Source organism: Vanessa cardui, chromosome 6 (assembly GCF_905220365.1).
Source record: "Vanessa cardui chromosome 6, ilVanCard2.1, whole genome shotgun sequence".
NCBI lineage: Eukaryota > Metazoa > Arthropoda > Insecta > Lepidoptera > Nymphalidae > Vanessa > Vanessa cardui.
In genome coordinates this window covers 968,292-994,449 of record NC_061128.1, presented here as the reverse complement: position 1 = coordinate 994,449, position 26,158 = coordinate 968,292, and the positions used below count along the sequence as shown (strand labels likewise).

Below are 26,158 nucleotides of genomic sequence, written 5' to 3'. Positions count from 1 at the left end.
TTTATGTGAATATATCTCTTATTGTAGATTTTATTGACGTGAATGTGACAGCCCTGAACGCAGGTACGAGTCAGATGACAACTAAGGTGTACAAACTTTTCCCGATAATTAACCCGAGCATAGAGGTTGAAGGAAATTATTATAATAGTAATTAAGATGTTGATTGAAATAACTTGATGAGTTCTGGTATGCTGCTTCATCGAATTATTTCACTTTGACATAAATTAAACATGAATGTCCCTGTAAACCTGTCTCAATATCAAACTTCTAAAGTGCAATTTTGCCTAAAGTAACAGCCTGTAAATTTCCCACTGCTGGGAAAAGGCCTCCTCTTCCATTAAGGAGAGGGTTTGGAACATATTCCACCAAGCTGTTCCAATGCACATGTGGCAGAATTTCGATGAAATTAGACACATGCAGGTTTCCTAGCGATATTTTCCTTCACCGCCGAGCACGAGATGAATCATAAACACAAATTAAGAACATATATATAGTGGTGCTTGCCTGGGTTTGAACCCGCAATCATCGGTTTAGATGCACGCGTTCTAACCACTGGGCCATCTCAGATCAATCTTACCTATGACGTATATATTTTAAATCTATACTGATATTATAAATGTGACAGTAATTCTGTCTGTCTCTTGCTCTTTCACGACCAAACCGAAGAACCAAATTTGATAATTTTTTTGTGAAGTAAGCGTGAACTCCAAAGAAAAATAATGGTTCATTTTTTAACCCAACTCGTGACAACCAATCCCGAATGCGACTGAGGCCGTGGGCGACAACTAGTAAGAATATTTTTTTATGGTATAGGTTGGCGGACGAGCATATGGGCCACCTGATAGTAAGTGGTCACTATCACCCATAGACAATGACGCTGTAAGAAATATTAACTATTCCTTACATCGTCAATGTGCCACCAACCTTGGGAACTAAGATGTTATGTCCCTTGTGCCTGTAGTTACACTGTCTCACTCACCCTTCAAACTTGATCACAACAATACTGAGTACTGTTATTTGGCGGAAGAATAACTATATATATAAAAACAAATATTTCATTATTACCTTCGAGGAAAATTATGAATCCACCCGTCGTCGTGTCAAAACGTCGTCTCACTCATGCGTCTTGACTCGAGTAGCTGGAGTAAGCATATTACTATTGTTATTGTGCGTCTTTTGATGTACTCTATTGTCTTAAATATATACATATAATAAAATTAAAGCGTCTGTTTACAATATTAAAATATACGCTTTTTATACACGGTACATAGTATACTAAAATAACTTTTTTTTTGTAATTTTTTCGTTTGCCTTTTTGTTCCGGTTAACCTCTGGAACTGCTGGACCGATTTGACTGGGCTATTACTGGCAGAAAGCTGATGTAATGAGTTTAACTTGGTGAAAATAATAACTATTTTGTTAAACTCAAATGCGTAACATAAATATAAATTCAAGAGGTGGATAAGCAGGTAACTTATGGTATGGAACATGAAATAAAATATAAAATAAATACGTGTGTCAACGTCAACAACAGCCTGTAAATTTCCACTGCTGGGCAAAAGGCTTCCTCTCCCTTTGAGGAGAAGGTTTGGAACATATTCCACCACGCTGTTCCAATGCGGGTTGGTGGAATACACATGTGGCAGAATTTCTATGAAATTTGTCACATGCAGGTTTCCTCGCGATGTTTTCCTTCACCGCTGAGCACGAGATGAATTATAAAGACAAATTAAGCACATGAATCAGCGGTGCTTGCCTGGGTTTGAACCCAGGAACCCAAAATCATCGGTTAAGATGCACGCGCTCTAACCATTGGGCCATCTCGATTCAACCAACTCAAATGCGCACAAAATTAATAAATGAATTCAGGTTTAGCAGTTATTTAATTAAAGATATAGTATCTAAAATTAGTATTATTTGTTCGTTAAGACCAAGAGTGTATCACAAATAAATTACTCATTAAATTTTCCTATTCTGTAGACATATAATATGATTCTTGATTGGGTATTGTTGGTGTTTGAATTGGTTTAAATTTGTTGCAGTAAAATGGATAACTAATCATATAGTATCAGATAGGCTTTTATAAAACTAGCGGCCAGTCCCGGCTTCGCACGGGCACTTTAATTTATATAGTTTTGTTGTTTTATTAAAAATATTGGAATATCTTTATTATTAAAATAAAAAAACAAAGAAATGAAAAATAAAAGTTAAACAATTATCGTTTCTTACGAATCATTCTGTCCATTAGTAAAAACCACACCAAAATCCGTTTAGCAGTTTTGGAGTTTATCGCGAACATACAGATAGACAGACGCAGCTCGGGGAATTTGATTTATAATACTGTAGTGATTAAAAGGCAACAAAGCAATCTTTATCGCTTACTAAGAGCACCCTAAATACATATTCTGGAACATAAATTCATAAAATTTACATTTTATTAAAAGATTAGAACTGTGTCAAAATAAATCAAAACCCACGAATAAAATATTGAGTTGAAAACTTTACGTATAATCTGAAAACACAGCCACATGATAAATTTCGACACTGACCCAAAAACAAACTGACCCAGAAAGTAAAAGCTTTAAAATTGTCTGTTAGTATGTCGATTGCTTTTCATGTGTAAGTGAAGTTTACTCGCTTCACGGCTGTTTTGCTGACGGCAGCATGACAAGTAAATATATATCTAACTAGCTGATCTTGTACGCCTTTGAATATATCAAAAAAAAATATAATATGATTGTAGCCTAAGTTACTCCCTATTATATCAGTTATCTACTAGTGAAAGTCCCATCAAAATCGGTCCAGCCGTACCAGAGATTAGCTGGAATAAACACACAGATAGAAATACCGACAAAAATTTTAAAAATTATTGTTAAGTTATATGTATCGTGTATAAATACAAATGCATTGAGTAAAAAAGGGCTATTTTAATATTACAAACAGACACTCCAATTTTATTATATGTATAGATACATGAAGGTATTCGTACCTTTCTTAGTATTATTTATTATAATATCGATAAGCGGTGTTTTATGCTCACCGCTGTTCGTATATTGGAGTTGTAAGAAATATTGACCATTCTTCAGATTATCAGTAGCAACAACCTTAGAAGCAAAGATGTTATGTCCCTTGTGTCTGTATTAAGGCTCATTCATACTTAAAACTGGAACAACAATACTATGAAATGCTTTTGTAAAGTAAAGTAAAGTAACAGCCTGTAAATTTCCCACTGCTGAGATAAGGCCTCCTCTTCCATTGAGGAGAGGGTTTCGAACATTTTTCACCACGATGTTACAATGCGAAATAGAATTACCGACACGTGCTTTTATGAGGTCAACATGCAAAATTTTTTTCACCTAAATATGTATAATACCCAATCCTTTATTTTAGCAGCCTAACAATTATGTGAATAGATTGGCTTTGTCTTGCTTTGTCATATATCTTAATATATTCTATCTGTGGTGTTATCGATAGACAAGATATGTATTCAGGAAATAACCGAATTTATGAACTATATCTATTTTGGTCAAACGTGCTCGGAAAATTGATATCTCAGCAGCTCAAATTATAATAAGACCAGCGAGGAAGTAAATTAATAAGCTGAGGAAACACTAATTAGTTCGTCTCAATCGCCCCAAGACTCGATTGAGCACAAAAACTAAGAACTCTCTGAGTTGGATAAATTGTAATGATCCAAGAACACTAATTAAAAATGAAAAGTTTGTTTTCTATTCATTTAAGACTTGGAACTAAATCGATATTGTCGTTAATTTGTTGCCGAACTGTTAATTCACCCTTAGAATTAATTTGTTCTCGACAATTATTTGTGTAGGCTATTGTTACAATATTTTCAATAGACGTTCATTATGTTTTTAACGAAGATAAGTCGAGATGGCCTAGTGGTTAGAAAGTCGAGATGGCCCAGTGGTTAGAACGCGTGCATCTTAACCGATGATTGCGGGTTCAAACCCAGGCAAGCACCGCTGATTCATGTGTTTAATTTGTCTTTATAATTCATCTCCTGCTCAGCAGTGAAAGAAAGCATCGTGAGGAAACCTGCATATGACAAATTTCATGGAAATTCTGCCACATGTGTATTCCACCAACCCGCATTGGAACAGCGTAATATGTTCCAAACCTTCTCCTCAAAGGGAGAGGAGGCCTTTAGCTCAGCAGTGGGAATTTACAGGCCGTTGTTGTTATGTTTTTAACTGTATATTTTCATTACTCTTTTCGTTTAAAATAAAGCATATTTTATTTTACTACTCTTAATAACCTCCTACTCGTACATAACATTTCCTCTATTTCTCCAGCAAAAGTAATATAAATAAATATGCAAAGTAACCTCTGAATTATGAGCATTTTTTCCTCAGTTCTCTGTAATAAGACTTTGTTTTTTTTATTATAGTTGTTTATTAAATAAGGCGAAGGTTACCCTACCTTCGGTTCATATTAGCGAACAATCTTTTTTAATAATTTTCTTTTCTTTTTGGGTGAAACATAAGGAACCAGTTGTAACTTCAATCCAGAAGATCTTATAAAACATATTTCTTGACTTAATTTAACTAAGTAAATTGTACTAAGTGTAAGTGTAGTCATAGTACTTAGATGTGTACAGGCCTGTCTGGGAGGTAAGTTCATACGTACATAGTCACGTGATACTGGTACTGGTACAAATTAATATCTCAGTTATTACGGTTTTTTTATTGTAAAGAATAGTTTATCTCTGACACTGGTATGGTACTTGTTACCCTTATATATTTATATGTTATTTCTTTCATCACTGACGCCAACATATACATAAATATACGTCTGTTTATAGTACAAGAGAAACAACAATCTTTAAAGAAACATTTTATGTTTATAAGTGCAGAAATACGCTTAGTCCCTTAAGTGAAGTCTGTACTGAGATTAGTTCACTCAGCATATTATTGAATTTATATTATGTATAGAAAATAACTTTTCATCAAAGTGTATATACTATAAAGTTTATTTTTCTAATTTAATATATTATTTTCCTGACTGGAAATAAAAACATACAGGTACATCAATAAACATCGAATAAAAAACAAAAATAGGTAATTCTACTCGATGTTTAATTCAAATCAAATACAATTTGACATGTACAGTAAGTTATAACGCAATCGGATATATTTTTTGCCTCGTTACTGATTATCATATTTTCGGTGTGTTCTGCAATCTGTGAAAATTCATTCGTGAAAAGGGACAAAAGTATGTAACGAAAAACTCATGAAAGTTCGCGCTTCCTGACTTTAATAACGCACGTGGCGCTAGAGTCGACCGTCAGATCGTACCAACTCATTTTCCGAATGGATATACTTGTAAAATACTAAAGTAACAGGCCAATGCCTCCTCTCCTATTGAGGAGAGAGTTTGGAACATATTCCACCACGCTGTTCCATTGAGAGGTGGTGGAATGCACATGTGGCAGAATTTCGAAGAAATTAGACACATGCAGGTTTCCTCACGATGTTTTCATTCCGCTAAGCACGAGATGAATTATAAACACAAATTAAGCACATATATATTGATGCTTGCCTAGATTTGAACCCGCAATCATTAGATGTACGCGTTCTAATCACTGGGTCATCTCAGCTCTCATGATATACTTGTAATGTTGTTTATTAATGAGGTGTAATGTTGAAAAATTAAAAGAGCGTTGCTTCTTCTTCGCTTCGGGTATTTATTATATAATCGTAGAGATATTTATAAGTAATGTAAAATTATCCGTGTGATTAATGTGCTTAATTAAAACCTTACTGAATTTAAGAACAATTGGTTGACTATACGCCCATTTATAATTAATGATCCTTATATTGGCAATAAAATGTCTATATACATATACCTACCATATGTAAATAAAAATATTTTTTTAAATACAATATGAACTAATCTATTATTTGTTTTATAATAATCTTTTTAGAAATCCTCAAGCAATTAGAACGAAGTGTTAAGTCTAATGGCTGAAAAAAAATATTATTCAAAACTTTTTAATGAATTTTAGTTGTTCGATTAATTTCCTATTATTTATTTTTAATCAACGACTAGGGTGGTCAATGGACTGTCAAACTCACGAACATTTCTTTGACGTTTGGATCAAACGGATTGGACAGTTTGCCTGTGTAATAAAGCTATTCTAATTAATAAAATTTAAATCGTGAACAATTATTGGAATTATAAAATGTCATATTATTTTTTATTTGTTATATCTATTTATAGATACCGGCACGTCTTAAGAGAACGTGATAGGGGGGGGGAGGGCTTGTCTGTCAGTAGAAAGGCTATGGCGTCATGCCTTTATTTCAACGCGCTTCGTCTACCACCTTATGTATGCGTGGTACTTTCTTGCTATATATTGATAATATATAAGGACAAAATATACATATTTTGATAATGACATTCGATATTTTCATTTATATTATTTCAATTACATTTATTGGTTTTCTTTAGTTATAAATTAATTCAATACATTCTTATTCAATTGATGATCACATTTGCCGAACACGAACACAATATTATTACTTTTGTCGTTTTACAAAATTGGTCATCGTACTTGTAGTTTCAATGTACTTGAGAGTTTGAGAGCTACGGTGGATAATTTCATAAAATTGTAATGTCTCAGTTGGCACAATCCAATTCTGTTGTTCGTAGCATTAGACGATAAAAATGTAATGAAGGTAGTAGTATAAAATTTGTTCAAGCCGCTTGGTCGAAGCGATTTCGAAATGCTGGGGATTATAATGAAATAGGTACGATTGTTGCTAAAAACAAAATGTATAGTATACAAAACGAGTACATATTTAAAAGCAATATTTTTGACTTATTTTCTCGTCACATCAATTTCACTTTCAAATATTTATGAATTCCTGATAGTGTATTTAAAAATACCCAATTGTTGCACTTGGAATAATCGGTTAAGATTATGGTTATCTAAGCACTGGGCTATTATGATTTTTTATTGCATTGTCTTACTAATACAACTTACTGAAAGTGAATTATGATTGAAGAAACTACATCTATCATTTTAATTGTTTATTCCGTCATCATAAAATTCAACAATAACAACAACAACAGCCTTTCGCACTGCTGGGCTAAAGGCCTCCTCTCCCTTAGAGGAGAAGGTTTGGAACATATTCCACCACGCTGTTCCAATGCGGGTTGGTGGAATACACATGTGGCAGAATTTCTATGAAATTTGTCACATGCATATTCATTCGTAGCCATTAAATTTATAGTCTAGCCTTTTCAACAAGCATTCATAGCTAGGGTATTATATGAATGGCCAATTAAGTTAGTCATCTCTGCCATATATACCTGAAAACATTTAATAGTAAGCTTGCAATGCAGTACACTGATCTTTACTTACACTTAATACAAAGAAACTTTGCACTTAACATACTCATATCGTTCAACGAAGTTTTGATCAAATTAATAACTTATTGAGTTATAATTCCTGGAGTGTGTTAATTATATATGAAACTAATTGTTGCCTGTTGTTTCGTTTGCGTATTATCGGTTGGTCATTTATAGTATAAAATTCTTTAGAGTTCGTCTCGAACGGAACGGGAGAAGGTAACAGGTAACAGACTGACAAACAGATTTATTTTCGTATTTATAATATAAGTATAAAATTATAGATTATTACTAGTCACCCATTTTCACTTTCATTATTCACGTATTTAATAGTGGTATTACCACGCTGTATACCTTCGGGTTACAGCCGAATGGGCCGGCACGCCCGGGGAAGTACCACTCTCTCACTTAAAATCGGCGTGAAGTGGTAGCTATGCTACCGCGTTTCGTCCGGTAAGTGAGAGTTCCGGAGGCCCGATCCCCCCTCCCCCCAAATTTGATGGTTGTGCAGAATTTGGTTCAATTACCCCAGGAGGGTACCATCAACGACAGCGGTGGAGAATCCCTCTCTGGGCATCCATGATCAGGACATACACCACCTGAGCAGGGATGCCCAGGCTGCCCTCCGAATTCTGAGGGGGGGGCAATTTTGCGCTCGCCACTGTTCGAGACAAGCGGAGCAAGCACCATAAGGCAACCCCTACCACCCTCGCTGTGGACTTCTGCAACATAAGGGGACTCAACTCTAACCTCAACGCCGTTCACTACCATCTGGAAACGGCAAAGCTGGCCTTGCTCTTTCTAACCGAGACCCAGATATCTTCTCCTGCCGATACGACTTTTCTTTCGTACCCTGGGTACAAATTGGAACATTCCTTTGTACCACGAGCTGGGGTATGCGTTTACGTCAGAGATGATATCTGTTCTGGACGCCTCGGCAGCCTTGAAGTACAGGACCTTATGGCTGGCGATGAGTTTGACATTCGGCGCGGTCTAACGTTAAAATCAATACATGAAACATATTATTTATTACACGAACGTTATCCACAAAAATGTATGAAAAAAATGTAAATGTATTCAATTACTATGCAATGTAATGAACTAATCTCTATGTATGTTTTTATGTTTTCATATATGTATTTATGTATGTATGTATGTATGTATGCATGTTTTTAACATCTCCAAAACAAAGCGACCAATTTTGATTACATTTTAATACGTGCTTTATATGGTTCACCGACAACTTATATTGAACCCGGATAGTTGCTCTACAACATACTATTTAAAAAAAAATGTATTAAATCAACCATATTCATTCTCATGTATATAGTATAGTCTGTTACAACCTATCGATTATCTGGCTGCGTGTAGACTGCGATGACCATCCTCGAATCTATGCGTGCCTTTATAGGTCCCATAGCGGTAATGCCGAAACCGACCGACTGGTTGAGCACGTCCAATTGGCTACAGATTCCGTGCTGCAGCAGATTCCATCCGCAGAGATCATTATTCTGGGCGATTTTAATGCCCACCAAGCTAAATGGCTCGGCTCACGCACCACCGATCATGCGGGTAGATCTGTTCTGGACTTTGCTCTAGCATATGCTCTGACACAACTGGTCAACTCGCCAACGCGAATACTGGATGTGGAGGATCATACACCTTCCCTGTTGGACCTTCCGCATCCGAATGGCTATCAGACTACCGTCGATCCCCCTCTGGGCTCTTCGGACCACTGTCTCGTCCGGAGTACTGTGCCGGTTGTGCGGTACTCACGGCCTCGCTTTGTTGGGTGCCGCCGAGTATGGCACTACAAGTCAGCAGATTGGGATGGGATGCGGTCTTTTTTTGCATCTTACCCATAGGGGCAGATTTGTTTCTCGCTGGATGATCCGAACGCTACTGCTGACTCTGTTGCCGATGTGGTGCTTCAGGGTATGGAACTATTCATTCCTTACTCTGCAGTACCTATCGGTGGCAAGTCCCAGCCTTGGTTTGGTCGCTTCTGCAAAACGGCATCACGCCGAAAGGGGGAACGCTATCAAACCTGGGCTAATGCGTCTGCGTCTCGTGATGTAAATACCAGCGCATTCAAAAAGGAATATAACTCTGCCTCTAGATCAAAAACGTGATTGCTAGGGCGAAGACGGAGTACATTGGCAGAATTGGCGAAAGACTGGTGCGCCTCCCTTCAGGAACATGCGCGTTCTGGTCTCTCGCTAAGGCTGTCTTAGGGAATTTCTGTCAGCCTTCGTTTCCATCTCTGCACAGGGACGGTGAGTCATTGGCCCATACCGCGAAAGAGAAAGCTGCGCTTTTAGACTCTCTCTTAGCTTCGAACTCGACCCTGAATGGACGAAGGAAAGTCTCCACCAACAATTCCACGATGCCGGAGGTTAAATTCCGGCAAAGTGCAGTTCGCAAAGCACTTCTTTCCTTGGATATTCATAAGTCGAGTGGACCTGATGGCGTCCCTCCAATCGTGCTACGGACATGTGCTCCCGAGTTGGCACCGGTCTTAACGCGTCTTTTCCCGCAATCCTACACATTAGGCATCGTCCCGAACTCCTGGAAGACAGTTTTGGTGCACCCGATCCCTAAAAAAGGTAACCGCTCAGATCCATCCAATTATAGGCCTATAGCCATCACCTCCTTGCTCTCCGAGGTAATGGAATCCCTTATTAACTGCCAGCTCCTGCGGTATCTAGAGGAGAACCAGCTGATTAGCGACCGCCAGTACGGTTTCCGTCGGGGTCGGTCGGCCGGTGATCTTCTAGTTTACCTTAATCATAGATGTTAAAATAACTACTATGGGCCTTCATAACAACCATATTTTAAAAAACAAAAATAAAATAGCCAATTACTTTCATATAGCAAGCCTAAATGTTAGAACTATGCTTCAAAACGAAAGGATTACGGAACTTATAATTTCTCTTAAGGATATTAAATGGGATATTGTTGAGCTAAGCGAAGTAAGAAGAAAAACAGAATTAATAGAAGAATATGAAACATTTATCTTATACCACTCCTATAGTGACAAAGGAAGGAACGGCGTTGGTTTTTTAATTAAAAAATCTTTGAAAAATAACATTCAAAGTTTGAAAACCTACTCAGAACGAGTGATAGCCCTCGAAATAAAATTAAATAAGGGCAGTACTTGGGTCATCATTCAAGTATATGCCCCTACAGAGAGTTGCAGTGAAGAAGAACTAGATTCTTTTTATTATTCAATGGATGAAGCCATCAATTCAGCAAGCACAAAAAATATAATTTAAATGGGCGATTTTAATGCCAAAATTGGGAAAAGACAACAAGGCGAAGAAGGAATCTTAGGAAACTACTCGTTAGGAAAAAGAAATGATCGAGGCCAAAAATTAGCAGAGTATACACTGGAAAAAAACTTCAAAATAGTAAACAGCATGTTTAATAGAAAACCTCACAAAAAATGGACATGGCGATCACCAAATAGTCTTTTTATAATGAAATAGATTACATACTAACAAACAGGCCAAAACGAATGCAAAACTTTGATATAATAAGTAAATTAAATAGTATGATAAGATGTGTTTTAAATGTAAACATTAAAAATTACAGGAAATTTATTAAAACCAACAACCACCTTACAAATAAATTACAAATTTGTTCCAGTGAAACTGCTGAATATTGCAATTAATTAATACTGCAAAAGCAATTAATGAAAGCCATAAGTGAATCATCAGAAGTCCAACACCAATACAATAACTTTATGTTGAATGTAAAGAAATTGATGCAAGAATTGCCAAAAACAGAAAAAATACCTAAACATAAGATCAGCAGAACAACCTTCAATTTATTAAGAGAACGTAAAGAACTATACAGTTTGAAAAGAACGCAACTCATACGTACGAAAATCACACAAATAAGTAAGGAAATAAACAGAAGCCTTCGAAGAGATGACAAGTTATTTAGACAGCACATTTTCGAAACTTACATACAGAAAACAGGGGCAATCAAGAATGCTTACAAAGACATAAGAAATAAATCAGAATGGACAACAAACTTAAAATATGAAAATGGGAAACAAGTAACAAAAAGACCCGACATACTAAAAGTAGCGACAGATTTCTTTAGGGCCCTGTACACATCTAATGAATCAGTATCAACGACTCTGGAAACTAGTAATAACACTTCGACGTCATATCTAGAGGTGCTACAATCCGAGATTAGATATGCTACAGAGTCTCAGAAAATCAATAAAACACCAGGCGAAGATGGTATTACAAATGAAATTCTAAAATATTTGTGTGAACCTTTACAGTCCGTCCTGACAACACTTTTTGACAGTATATTAAAGACTGAATCAACACCAGAACAGTGGTCTGATTCAATAACAATACTTCTGCACAAAAAGGGTGACCGTAACGATCTTAACAATTACCGACCTATCAGTCTGATGACTAACGTCTACAAGGTATTTTCCAAAGTGATATTAAATAGAATAACGAAAACATTAGATGAGAATCAACCTTGCGAACAAGCGGGATTTCGGAAAAACTACTCGACCATAGATCACATACAGGTAGTAACACAAGTAATAGAAAAGGCTAAGGAGTATAATAAAATCATTTTTATGTGTTTTGTGGACTACAAAAAAGCTTTCGATTCATTAAATCATAGCTCAATATGGCTAACTCTACAGCAACAAGGAGTCGATAAGAAATATATAACGATTTTACAACAAATATATAGAAAAAGCTACGCAAAGATTAGACTAGAATGTGATGGTGAGAAGTTTCCCATTCGAAAAGGCGTTCGGCAGGGCGACCCAGTATCTCCAAAAATATTTACAGCAGTTCTAGAAAATATTTTTAGGAAACTCCACTGAGAAAATAAAGGATTGAAGGTCAACGGTGAATATCTAAGCCACCTCCGTTTCGCTGACAATGTAGTTATTTTCGCAGAATATTCAACAGACCTGGCGACAATGCTAAATGACTTATCAGAAGAGAGTAAAAAATAGGCCTATTTATCAACATCACAAAAACTAAAATATTAACGAACAGTGAAGAAAACATCCCCATAACTATTGAAGATCAAAACGTAGAATATGTAATATATTTATTTAGGTCAAATGGTCTCTTTCGAAAATCAAACTATAAATGACATAAATAGAAGAATTGCTATAGTGTGGAAGAGATACTGGGGTCTAAAAGAAATTATGAAAAACAATTCTATTCACATCAATATCAAGAAAAAACTTTTCGATATAGCAATATTACCTTGTTTAACCTACGGTTGTCAGAGCTGTTCATTGAGGAAAAAGGAAGAGAATAAACTGGCGGTATGTCAACGTAAAATGGAAAGGAGTATGTTAGGAATAAAACTATTACATAAAATAACAAATCAGGCTATCAGAAAGAAGACACAAGTTACAGACGCTGTAGAAAGAGTGAAAACTCTAAAATGGAACTGGGCAGGACACATATGTCGGATGCCAAACGACAGATGGACTAAGAAAATTATAGAATGAATCCCAAGGGAAAATAAAAGGTCACGTGGACGTCAAAGAAAAAGGTGGGCAGACATTTTCATACAAAGGGTAGGACCGGACTGGATGGCAAAACTCGTGACAGGAAGTACTGGAAGGAGATGGGGGAGGCCTACGCCAAAGAGGCGACTACTACTTAAATCAAATAACAAAGTAACTAGTAAAGTAATATGTACACGAAATTAAAATTTAAAGAAAACAGTGATAAAATATTGTATCATATATGTATATAAATTGTTGATAAAAGGAAACGAACTCTTTTTCAACCGACTTCCAAAAGGAGGAGGTTATCAATTCGTCTGTATTTTTTTTTTTTTTTTTTTATGTTTGTTACCTCATAACTTTTCACTGGGTGGACCGATTTTGATAATTTTTTTTTGTTTGAAAGGTAGTGCTTCCCGTGGGGTCCCATTTTTTTTTTATTTTTTTCTGATGATGGTATCCATGTGAAAACGACATAAGTCTTAAATTTGCATTATGTATATGCGCGACAAATAGGTGAATAACTGAAAATCACGTTAACCAATTTTGATAATTCTTTTTTTATTATAAAATATATACTTCATGGGTAATTTGGTGAAAGTTTGGTAAGGCTCTGAGCACAGGATCCATGACAAAGTAACGGAACGGAAGGGAACGGAACAATTTTGAGGAGCACGTTAGCGATACTCAGTCGAATCTTTTATTTATAGGTTATTTGGATATTTGAGTCACCTTCCGTAATGTGGTTATGTTTATATTATTATCATAGTCGAATATTATAATCAACTAGCTACCAACCCCGGCTTCGCACGGGTGCAATACTGATACTAAATATACTACAGAATTTGTTTATTTACGACATCACATCGCAAACTTCTAAAATTATCAGTGTTTCTTTACTATATTGTTCATGTATTATATACACAAACCTTCCCCTTGAATCACACTATCTTTTAAAAAAAACCGCATCAAAATCCGTTGCGTAGATTTAAAGATATAGGGACAGAGAAAGCGACTTTTATTCTATACAATGTAGTGATGGAACTCCTAAACGACTTACAATTAGGGTGCGATATGGGGCAGTATCATTTACTGTCTTTAATCAAATTTTGTGTATATGATTTGATGCCATATGATGAACGACATATATTAGCTCTTTTGCAAAGATTTTTTGCTGAGTTCGATTACAGCTCTTTCGAGGGATCCTTGTAGTTTACGCCGCGTGACGTATTAAATCCGCATTTTCGAAAGTCTATTTTTGCTTTATTCGCAAGTTTCCTTTGAAATTGTCCTCGAAGTAGTTTCTGACTCATATAAACGGAACGCTTAATCTATCCATATTAAAAAAAAAATTAGTTAGTCAACATCAGCTTCACTTAAAATAAAAAAATAGATAAAAATTTTAACAAAAAGAAAAACCGACTTCAAACAAAACACTATTTTAAAACAACTGAATATGCACGAAAAAGTAATAAAAATAATTGCGTATTCAACATATTTTTAGAGTCTTCCTAAGTTAAATGAAATGAAAAATATTAGACTACTTAAAAGTCGATTAACGATTATATCATGTAGTTATAATTATTGTTATATTTGGTGTCGGTGTCAGCCACGGTGCCCTTGCCCAAACAATCAAAAGAAGTAGTATAAAGTAAAGTAGTATAAAAAACATGGTAAATATCCCGAAATTAATAACTTTTTTATTTAGCTTTACTGAGCTATTTAGCTGCTAGTTTATTCGTGTATTTTTGCTTAAAAAGGGTCTCAAAAGTGCAAATAATAAGTGTACCACATTTAATTTTTAATATATTACACAATATTTTAGTATTTTTTATGTGAAGTTATAAATTTAATACCACAAATTAGATTATTGATAAATGAAAGTGTATTGTATTGTATTGTATATATAAGTGTATTGTATTGTAACTGCAAAAATGAGTAGTAGAATAAATGTTTTTTTTTTATTTATTAGATATTTATTTTATTTATAATCATAGATGGGCTGAAGCAGTTGAGAGCAAGGGGGAGGCATTAGCAGTCAGCTTGGACATAGCGAAGGCCTTCGATCGCGTATGGCACAAAGCGCTTCTTTCGAAGCTTTCTTCCTATGGGCTTCCCGGGAAATTATGCAATTGGATTACTAGCTTTTTGGCAGATCGGAGCATCAAGGTCGTTGTCGACGGTGCATGCTCCGACCTAAAATTCATCAATGCTGGTGTTCCACAAGGCTGTGTTCTATCACCCAATCTGTTTCTTCTGCATATCAATGATTTGCAATTATCTTCATTAATTCAATTACTCATGTCATCTCTTCTCTCTACCATATGTATGCAGATGATATTCAAATTTACCGACACTCAACCCTTGATAGATTAACTGATGCTGTCGCTGCCATTAACAATGATTTGTTGGCTATCCATAAATGGAGTCAACGGTATGGGCTCAACATCAATCCCGCAAAGTCACAGGTCATTGTTATTGGTAGTCCGGCCATGATGGCAAGGGTTGATTGGGCGGAGATGCCACGTGTTGTGTACAATGGCACTAACTTGTCCTACTGCTCCACTGTTAGAGACCTTGGCATACAGCTTGATAGTACTCTCTCCTGGTCGGAGCATTTAAAGCAGATTGGAAAAAAAACATACGCCTCCTTAAGTTCTTTGCGACGACTTCAAAATGTACTGCCAATTCCTACCAAAACTATGCTTGCAAACTCTCTCCTTCTTTCAATACTCGATTACGCGGACGCAAGCTATCTTAATCTAACCGAGGATCAACTTAATTATCTTGAGCGATTACAAAATCTAGCTATTCGGTTTATTTTCGGCCTCCGAAAGTATGACCACGTTTCAGAGTTTCGTTCAAAGCTCAAGTGGCTTCCTATACGCCGTCGCCGGAACCTGCATACTCTTTCTCTTCTGTACTGTGTGTTATTTAATCCAAATGCTCCTCATTATCTGAAGGAGAAATTTGAATTTTTAGGAGACCAGCCTAGAATTCGACCAACACGTAGGCTCGTACTGAAAATGCCCGCTCATAACAGTAAATTTTACAGCCAGTCGTTCACTGTTCAGGCTGTAACTCTTTGGAACGACTTGCCATTGAGTATTCGACAGTCAAAAACATTACATGCATTCAAAAACGCTGTTAAGAACTACTATCTCTCATCATAGTAACGATGACGACATGATTTTAATACGTCATATATGTATGTATTATGTATATATATGTATTTATTTATATGTATACTTGTATGTATGTATGTATGTATGTATGTATGTATGTATGTAAGTATGTATGTAGGTATTTATTGATATATGTACGTATGCACATTATTGAATATTTATTACTGTTATTTATTTATGTATGTGTTTAGCTTGTATTCATTTTAAGAGTAGTTATAATTGCACCACCCTATACTGTCTTCCACAGACAACTTTCTAACCCAAGGTAGTCTGGAAGAAATGGCTAGTAAGCCATAAGGCCGCCTTTGTTTCACCATTAGTTTTTAGTTTGTGTATTCTGTAATCGTTTGTAATTGTAATTGTGGTGTACAAAAAGTGTTAAATAAATAAATAAATTTGTTGCAAATCGGGAACATTCATTGCTACGCAGACGACAGTACCGTTGACACCTTATACACCGGCTGCGCTGATATTTCGCTATATATCGCCTAAAACTTTACAAGGCGCAAATTCGGCCTCACATGTAGTACTGCTCTCACCTCTGGGCGGGTGCTCCCCAGTACCAGCTCCTTCCATTTGGCCGCATCCAACGTAGAGCGGCTCGAGCTATCGACGATCGAGCCCTTACCGATCTCCTTTGGCTTTGCGTAGAGATGTTGGATCACTCTGCATCTTCTACCGAATTTTTCACGGGGAATGTTCCGAGGAATTGTTCGGATTAATCCCGGCTGCTGAATTTCACCTTCGGACATCTCGCCAAAATTCTAAGTTTCACCCGCACCACCTTGATGTCCGAAAATCCACAACAGCGCGATTTCTCAGACATTTTCTGCCTCGCGCAACTACTTTGTGGGACCAGCTTTCGCCGGCGGTTTTTCCGAACCGATACGACATGGGAACCTTCAAGAAAAGAGCGTACTCCTTTCTTAAAGGCCGGCAACGCACCTGCAAGCCTCCTGGTATTGCAGATGTCCATGGGCGGTGGTAGTCACTTTCCATCAGGTGAGCCTCCTGCTCGTTTGCCACCTATGCCAAAAAAAAATCCCCGCGGTACTTCCATCGGAATATATTCATGCCTAGAACTTAATCCATAAATTTTGCCATATTTATTCATGTTTATCGTTCAGGGTTGCTCACAGGCGCTATTACTATTTCCTCATTCTCAATGGGATGGAAGATGGTGAATTTGACTCGACCAGAATAGCTGTAGGAACCAGAACTCCCAGACTCCAGGCAGCTACGGAGGGTTTTCACATGAAAGTAAAATATAAACTTAGAGGGTGATCATTATAACTTTTCATCAGGTGACATTGTTTGTACATAAAAAAAAACTTTTTTGTCAATTCGAACTGGGCTTGGTCATCGCTTTGATAAGCTATTTATAGACTTGGTAGTTAACTACCAAACGCAAAAGTAATTATTGAAATCGAAGGAGACGCTTTTGTTAGAATTCATTCGATCATGAAGCTTTTAAGCTCTATGTATGTTCAAATACCCTGTAGATAGGAATATAAATGGTATCAGAAAGCTAATTAACTGTACATAGAAACTTCTAACGACCTCGGAGCACGTGTCTATCTACCTGCACTACGAGTTATGTTTGCAATGCAATCAACGGATGTGCACACAGTAATTTTAGTAAAAGCTTAGTCTGTAGAATTAATAACTGTTAGCTAACTGTTATTCGTTGTAAGTTGACGGATGAATATCTATTTTATTCAATTTGTGTAATAGGTTACGTTTTTTGTGGATAATATTGTTTTAACGAATTCCCAACGATTTTATTTACTCTTAATTTAATAAAAAATATGCTTTTGCGTTCTCGTGGACGAAAGATTTAATTTCAGCTCACATCAACAATTAATGTTCGAAATCAATTTATCTGATTAGAAAAAAAAATTAAAATTCAGTTATTTTTACGGTTTTAAAATGTATCAAAAGTAATTTTCGTGTACTACCAGATGTTACTTTTATGACCTTTTATTTTTGTTTAATAAGAATGTAAATAATTTAGGAATTACTTTCTATAGTGACTTTGCTTGCATGTTATTGTTATCGCCATCCGATTTCCTGTCAAATTTCATATCGGATGGCAGCACTGTTCAAAGTGAAGTTCGTAGGAGGCAACTTCAGGAATACGCTAGCTGAATCTGTTACTTCGGAATAATGCTTTGAATAGTGTACACGTGTTTTGTTACCCCAGTTATTACGATATATATGTTAAGTTATAAGTATATATAGTGCAGTATTGTATTAAATAATAAATTAGTCAATATTATAGTAAGTAATATGTAAAAAAACGTTTTCATACTTTCATTGGGGTACATTACTGTACTAGTGCTGACTCCTTTCGCCTTAGATAAGAGTTATTAGATAATCTTGAGTGTATTTATTAACAGTTTATTTTTTAATTTGAGCAACGAAAATATAAGTATATTTATGATTTATGTTTAATAGTAATTTGGTAATATACATTTTGATTTCATAAAAGCGTTGTTACATACGAGTAAAGAAGATTTTTAAGCGCACTCACTTTTAAAATGTCTTACTTTTATGTAGAATTTATGTTGCAAATTTTGAGAACTGGGGAGAAATCTACTATGTGACTTACGTTCGATTATAAGTTTATACTAGAGAGTATGTATAATATAAATACCTATATATTGCAGTAGTGTAGACTGCATACGTATGTAACAATTAATAAACATTACTATACAAATATGAGCTTAGATGGCCCAGTGGTTAGAACGCGTGCATCTTAACCGATGATTGTAGGTTCAAACCCAGGCAAGCACCACTATATACGTTTACTTTATATGTGCTTAATTTGTGTTTATAATTCATCTCGAGATCGGCGGTGAAGGAAAACATAGTGAGGAAACCTGCATGTGTCTAATTTCATCGAAATTCTGCCACATGTGCATTCCACCAACACGCATTGGAACAGCGTGGTGGAATATGTTCCAAACCTTCTCCTCAAAAAGGAGAGGAGGCCTATAGCCCACCAGTGGGAATTTACAGGCTATTGTTCACGTTGACACACGTATTTATATTATATTTTATTTCCAAACCTTCTCCTTAATGGAAGAGGAAGCCTTATCCCAGCAGTGGGAAATTGACAGGCATTACTTTACTACATAAACATAATTTTATGTAAGTTTTTCTCAAAGGAAAGAATTTTGTATCTTTGATAGATTAAATGATTCTATTACCTGGCGGGTGTAAAATGACTAGTAAGAATTTGAGTGATTGTCGGGTTCAATGAACTGTTAAATGATTCTGCGAAAAGATTTTAGTGTCACTGCGTCCTTTTAAAATAATGATTTCTTAACAATTGACTGAATCAATTGAATGATTTTCATTTTAAGATAATGATAGATTTTCTTTAGTAAATAATAATAAAAGTATTAATTTATGAAATTTGTGCTATATATACTTCTATATGAGTATGAGTGTAATATTAAAAATGCTAAAATAACTTTGTATGTAGCTCTTTCCACACCACTTAGCAGAACTTGATGAAATTTGCCTTGAAAAATAAAGTTCAATCCCTAGGAAAGGCTTGTTTATGCCAGCAGTGTATTAATAATAAAAGTCAATACAATAGAGCATTTGAGCTTCCACAAGATTTGAAAGAAATATATAGATACAACAAACAAATAGTCGAAAATATACTAAAATACATAACAGTTAATTAAACCAAACTACATCGCGCTTAATGAAGATTCTCTTAAATGAACATTTCATGTGGTTTTTTATTTTTTACAAATTATCTCGACTTTAAATAACAATAAGGAAGTTTCAATATAACAAATTACTTACAATAGGTTATTTAACAATGCGAAAAATAAATCGTGAATTATTGTAATCAGTGTATATTATGAGTTCAGAAAAAGTTATTTACTAACGAAAGTTGAAAATAATACCTAATTTATTCAAAAATCTATGAATAAAAATGCCTTTTGTTCAAACGTTTGTCACTTGACACAAAACGCTCCTAATTGGCCGGGCTTATAATGAAGTCACTTTTTTGTTAACCTTGCTTTTCTACTATATGTACCACAGATTAAAATACAAGAAAGTGACGTCACCGACCCCATTGCAGCGCCATATTATCCAAGTAGCGTTTTTGCGCGCTATTTAAATATGGAATTTTTAATATGATATTTTTCGGCAAATATGTACTAGAAATAAAAAATCAACTGTTACTGGGTTCCTTAACTTCTACTAAATAATATAAAATGGATTTTAAAAACTAGTCAAATAGCCTATTACATCTTATCTTTAAAGATAAACAAACAACGAATTAGTCGTCGAGCGGTCTCGCCAGCTAGACGGCTAATTTATAGCGAAAATCTTAAACTCCATAAAGATATATTATAGTATCATTTGATAAGTTATATAAAAACAAATAACTATGTAAAAGAGTGTTCCGTCATCATTAGACGAACATTTTGTAGTAGGGTGTGACACTATGAAGGTTTTTTATTTACGCAAATGACATAAAGAAATATTATTGTTTCCGAATCAGCTAATAAATAAGCGAATATAAAATACAGTCCAGTACGACCGTTGAGAGACTGTCTAAAATTTTATTAAATTTTAAATTATGATTTGAATATTATTTTATACAATGATTTATTAAATAATTTTAATTTTATTTAGAATAAACTTCTAAGCCAATTTATATAATTGGGATATAAAATTAATTGAAAATTATATTAAGATAATTAAAAAATTAACAGCTATTGAAGATAAAAATATCTTCTTAATTTATGTTCTTGAACTCTTTAACTAATAAAATTAAAATGTAAGCACATTATTTGCGTGTTTGTCTTAAAACAGATACCGTTCCACAAAGTTGAACAAGACATAAATTACTTCCTTTCAAATAAAGATAATAAAGGTACCTTTTCTATACATATAATAAAATCCAAGTGTCTGGGTGCAATATTAAAATAACCGCTTTTTACTAAATGCATACGTAAACATGGTACATAAGCCAAAAAATTACATTTTTTACAATTTTAGTGCGTCTGCCTGTTTTTTGTGGCTTATCCCTGGAACGGCTAGACCTATTTTGACGGAACATTCACTAGCCGATAGCTTATGTAATAAGGAGTTACGTGGGCTAGACCTGCTGACCACTTCTCTTTCACGTCGGATGCTTCTTACCAACGACTTAATATCACATAAGCTGCCTTATACAGAATTGATAAGTTATAATCAAATCTGCGATCTGAACAATCCCTTTTTTGGTAAATTCAAACTAGTAGAAGTTGCAAGAACGGGTTTTAAAATATAATTTAACATATATATTTGTATTTGTAATTTAGTTATGAAAAATGTACAAAGATTTTTCCTTTCAGGTTATTTCATATGGAGCTAGCTGCTCGCTTAAGCTCACTGGAGCCAATACTCCTTGCTGTCACTTTCATGTCGTAACGTAATCGTTTGCGTTTCGACGCCTTCCTTATATTTGACGAGATATCTGTCCCCGTTTTTCACGTGTAGTCAGGGTCTACATGACTGGTTTCTATCGAAGAATAAATATGGAAAGAAGCGTTGATCGAAAAATATTTATAGATGGTCCCGTTTGCATTGTATGCAAACCTTTCGTTCATTCAATTCAATTGAAACTCTGTACAATTTGAATTTATGTAAACATTTCTTTCAATAATACCTAACGTTGCAGCATATCCGAGCCCATTCTTAAAAAAACATGACGTCAGCGTAGCTGACGTCACGAGTGTCAAGGTTTCAATCTTTAACCATATTCAGTGGTATGAAATAAAATTCAGGAAATAATCCTCTCTGATTTATTCCAATATGAGGCTCGCTTAAATATATCGGATAATATCAACAATAGGGGGAAAAATTTGATATAAAAAGGATGGAAAATTTTGTTCTCTACAAAAAAGATTTCATCAGTTTTTAACGTAAAACTTACCGTTTCCGAGATATATGCAAAAAAACGTTTTCCAAGATGGCGGCTAACGCTCGCAGTTTCGGGCGACAGAAACTCGGTTTTATACTTAGGTGGCACCCTCTGATAAAATCCAATCGAAAAATCACGTAGAAGGATTTTATGCAGAGCGGATATCTAAAAATCTTGATTATGGCCCTTGATAATAATTTAAAAAACAATATAAAAGGACGGTAAAGACTATATAGTTTAATAAATACAATAATGCTTTTGTAAATAATATAATCGACAAAATAATTTTAAAGATACACTAAATGGACGGACGTCATATCTGTGCAGATGTAATTATAGCAATAAGTTACTGATACTTGGAACATTTATAACGCAATTGCAAAATAATGCGGTATTGTTTTCCACTAATCGATTCGTGATTGATATAAGATAAATTGTTGAATAATCTAAATGAAAATAGATGGCGATAATATATCGTTAATTAGATCAGAATTGACGCTTCTAATTAATTTGTTATTCTAAGCCAAAAATCATCAATTTTGTTTAATATTATGGTCAGACAATTTTAGGGCGTGAGGTAGCATGAGTAAGCGATCCCGTGGCACCCGCCGAAAGACGGAGAGGGTACCGCTGGGTTTTTAGTGGGTTAACCCGGTGGACCTGGGCGCACTCGGCGTCCAGGGAACCGGGGAATACCACCCACCCCACCTTCCATCACGTGGGGGAAACTCGTAACGCGTTTTTTAAGTGAGAAAAAAAGATGGTCAGACTAAGGCTACTTGTTGGTGGGCGGTCACCATCAATCTTTTTGTGTTATATTTTATGCCCACAATGCCTGTTCTTAAATGAGCTCACTCAACTGCTAACTTGAGTCCAAACATAATACACATTTAAGATGTTAATTGAAAACAAAAAACCCCTACGATAATGTCACTCATGCTTCGAAGATTTACTTTTTACCTTGGGGACTTAGATATTATGTCCCTTGTGCCTGTAGTTACACTGGCTCACTCACCCTTCAAACCGGAACACAACAATACTGAGTTCTGTTGTTTGGCGGTAGAATAACTGATGATTGGGTGGTACCTACCCAGACGGGCTTGCACAAAGACCTACCACCAAGTATATATAAATCCTTTGATGTTCATCATGCGTTTAATTTCAGTGCAATTCTGACACATGTGAATCTACGAGTGTGTAGTGTGGGTAGTTAATAGCATTGAATCATCGTGAAGGTATAAGTTTAAAAGCTTCTCTTCAATTTGGAGAGAAGGCTTTTAACTCAGCCGTTTATAGGCCTTCAAATGCTTACAGTAACCAACTTAAACACAGTGATTTTTTAATTTTTAGTCAGATATATATTTTCATTATTTACATATTTAAACTAAGATAAGGGTAAAGTTATCTGTCTTCAACATATATTAAATTTCACATTTTTGGATAATCCTAAAACAAATTGAATAGTTGATCGATTCTAGCAAAGCTGTTTATTTCATCATAAACTCTTTTGTTTTAACTTGAAATGTACTTGACAGTTTTTGTTACAAAAAAATATAAAATCTTTTTGTTCTTCAAATTTGTTTAACTTACGATTTACATATAAAATCATGTTAAATAATTTTTTTTTTCCTTTATTTAAAGAGTTTATTCATTAATACGAATATATCACGCTGTAGAATTAAAATTATAAATAGAATTACAACAGCACCCTGTAAATTTTCCTTTGAGGAGAAGGTTTGTAACATATTCCACCACGCTGTTCAAATAGGAGTTGGATGTATTCTATACACATGTGGCAGAATTTCTATGAAATTAGACACATGCAGGTTTCCCACCGATGTTTTCCTTCACCACCGAGTTCTAGATGAATTATAAACACACATTAAGCACATGAATATTCAGTGGTGCTTGCCTGGGTTTGAACCCGCAGTCATCGGTTAAGATTCACGCCTTCTAACCGCTGGGCCATCTCGGCTCCCACTGTAGAATTAACAATAGAGTAATTAAAGTTAAGTTAGTTAGTACTAGTTATAATATTACATTATCCTTTGTATTCATTACTAAGGCCGACCTCAACTAATTTTTTAATTAAGAAGTTTTTCTGTATTGGGTTCAGCTAAAATGATATTTAAGTATCCCAACGAAATTTTAATAAACACATAAATGACATATTTAGTCTATAGTCCTCGTCAAAGTCAAAAATGACGACCTCCGTGGTCGAGTGGTGTGTACACTGGTTTTCATGGGTACGCCCCTCCTAGGTCCCGGGTTCGATTCCCGGCCGAATCAATGTAGACTATCATTAGTTTTCTATGTTGTCTTGGGTCCGGGTGTTTGTAGTACCGTCGTTACTTCTGATTTTCGACAACACAAGTGATTTAGCTACTTACATTGGGATTAGAGTAATGTATGTGATGTTGTCTTATATATATTATTGGAATAAGCCCGCTTTTATGAATTAATTAGAGGAATAAACTATAAATAATATATAATATAATATGGATGGCAATTTATTTTGTTTTATTCTTTGTTACAGTGTGACAAATATATTCCTGGTCAACTTATCAGTGGCTGATCTGCTGGTGACGCTGTTTTGTATGCCAGTGCAGATCGCTAAGTCTGTTACCCTGCTATGGTACTTCGGGGAGGTCATGTGCAAGACTGTCAACTTTCTACAAGGTAACTATTAAGATTGTGGTACCACTTCGCGATAATAGACAGATAGTATAACTATGCTTTATGGTAAGGCTTTTTGACAACCCTTTCGGGGGTAGTTAACTGGTAATATATAGTCGCCAAACACAAATTGTGTTTATAATTCATCTCGAGCTCAGCGGTGAAGGAAAACATAGTAAGGAACCTGCATGTGTCTAATTTCATCAAAATTGCCATGCCAAACTGCCACATGTGCAGTGCACAACCCGCATTGGAACAGCGTGGTGGAATATGTTCCAAACCCTCTCCTTAATGGAAGAGGAGGCCTTATCCCAGCAGTGGGAAATTTACAGGCTGTTACTTTACTTTTTTTATGTAGTCGACAAACAACAATACGAATTATTATTGTCTTTCGGGCTAAAGGAAAAGTAAGCCAGTGTAACTACAGTCACAAAGGACATAACACGTTTGATCCCAATAAGTAATGCATTGGTGATGTAAGGGATGGTTAATACCTCCTACGCTGCGCATATACTGCGACCATTTAACATCTGGAGGCCCATTTGCCATTTCACCAACCTATTAACCTATAACTTTAAAACAATAATAAATTTATAATAATAATGACAGTAATTTATTTATGCCATACAAAAATAATCCTTATAAACAGTTACATGGTTGAACTACGATAAAAGTCTCAATGTATTATAACACGGTCATCAAAAAAAACACAGATCAAGTACTGGCTATCCTCTCCCCGAAAGTTAAGATATTTAAAATACATTAGAAATATCACCTAGGTAGTTACAAAATAAATCTTATAAAAAGTCTTTATAGGTAAATAGTATATTATAATAATAAATATATTACATATATACAATAAACAATTCACAGAACGCAAAAAGCATTAATGACATTTTATTTATTATTATAGCACCACCCATATTTTATGAGCTGTCCGAACCTATCGGTGCTCATAGTGTGAGGTGGTTCCATTGGTTGCCTGGAAGAGGTCGCTATGTAGCGATAAGGTCGCCAAAATGGTACTCCTATTTAATTTAGGCTAGATGAACAAATTTCTTTTGTTTTTTTTCAAAATTTTGATGTTGTAACCCTCTAAAATACTCTTGAGAAGTAAAGTATAGGTACATTCTTGATAATACAATATTTAGAACTACTTTTTTAAATAGATTCGTAACATTTTAATAAACATAGTGACATGCAATTTACCTTAGACCATAGCTTACAATACAACCTAGGTCTATCTTATGCAACGATTTCCATATTCTGAGTTGAGTTTGCATTGTAAATACAATTTACAGTCAGACAATATGAAGTCAAAACAAAATATACGTCTTTTTAAAGAGACAATGCACCACAATAGCATTAATTAACTAGTGAGCAATTTGTCTGACGAGCATGTGTACCAAAAACCTCATGGTAAGCGGTCACCATCGTTCATAGACACTAGAAATATTTACGGATCCTTACATTGTC

General features: G+C 35.2%; 1 protein-coding gene across 2 annotated transcripts in view; it reads left to right on the top strand.

Annotated features, from left to right (window-relative positions):
- LOC124530577 (neuropeptide FF receptor 1-like) overlaps positions 1–26,158 on the top strand; it is a 164,918-nt gene that overhangs the window by 84,309 nt on the left and 54,451 nt on the right. For both annotated transcript variants that reach the window (XM_047104797.1, XM_047104798.1), the window contains exon 2: positions 24,543–24,685. In XM_047104797.1, the coding sequence (XP_046960753.1) occupies positions 24,543–24,685 (143 nt within the window). The remainder of the gene's footprint in view (positions 1–24,542; positions 24,686–26,158) is intronic.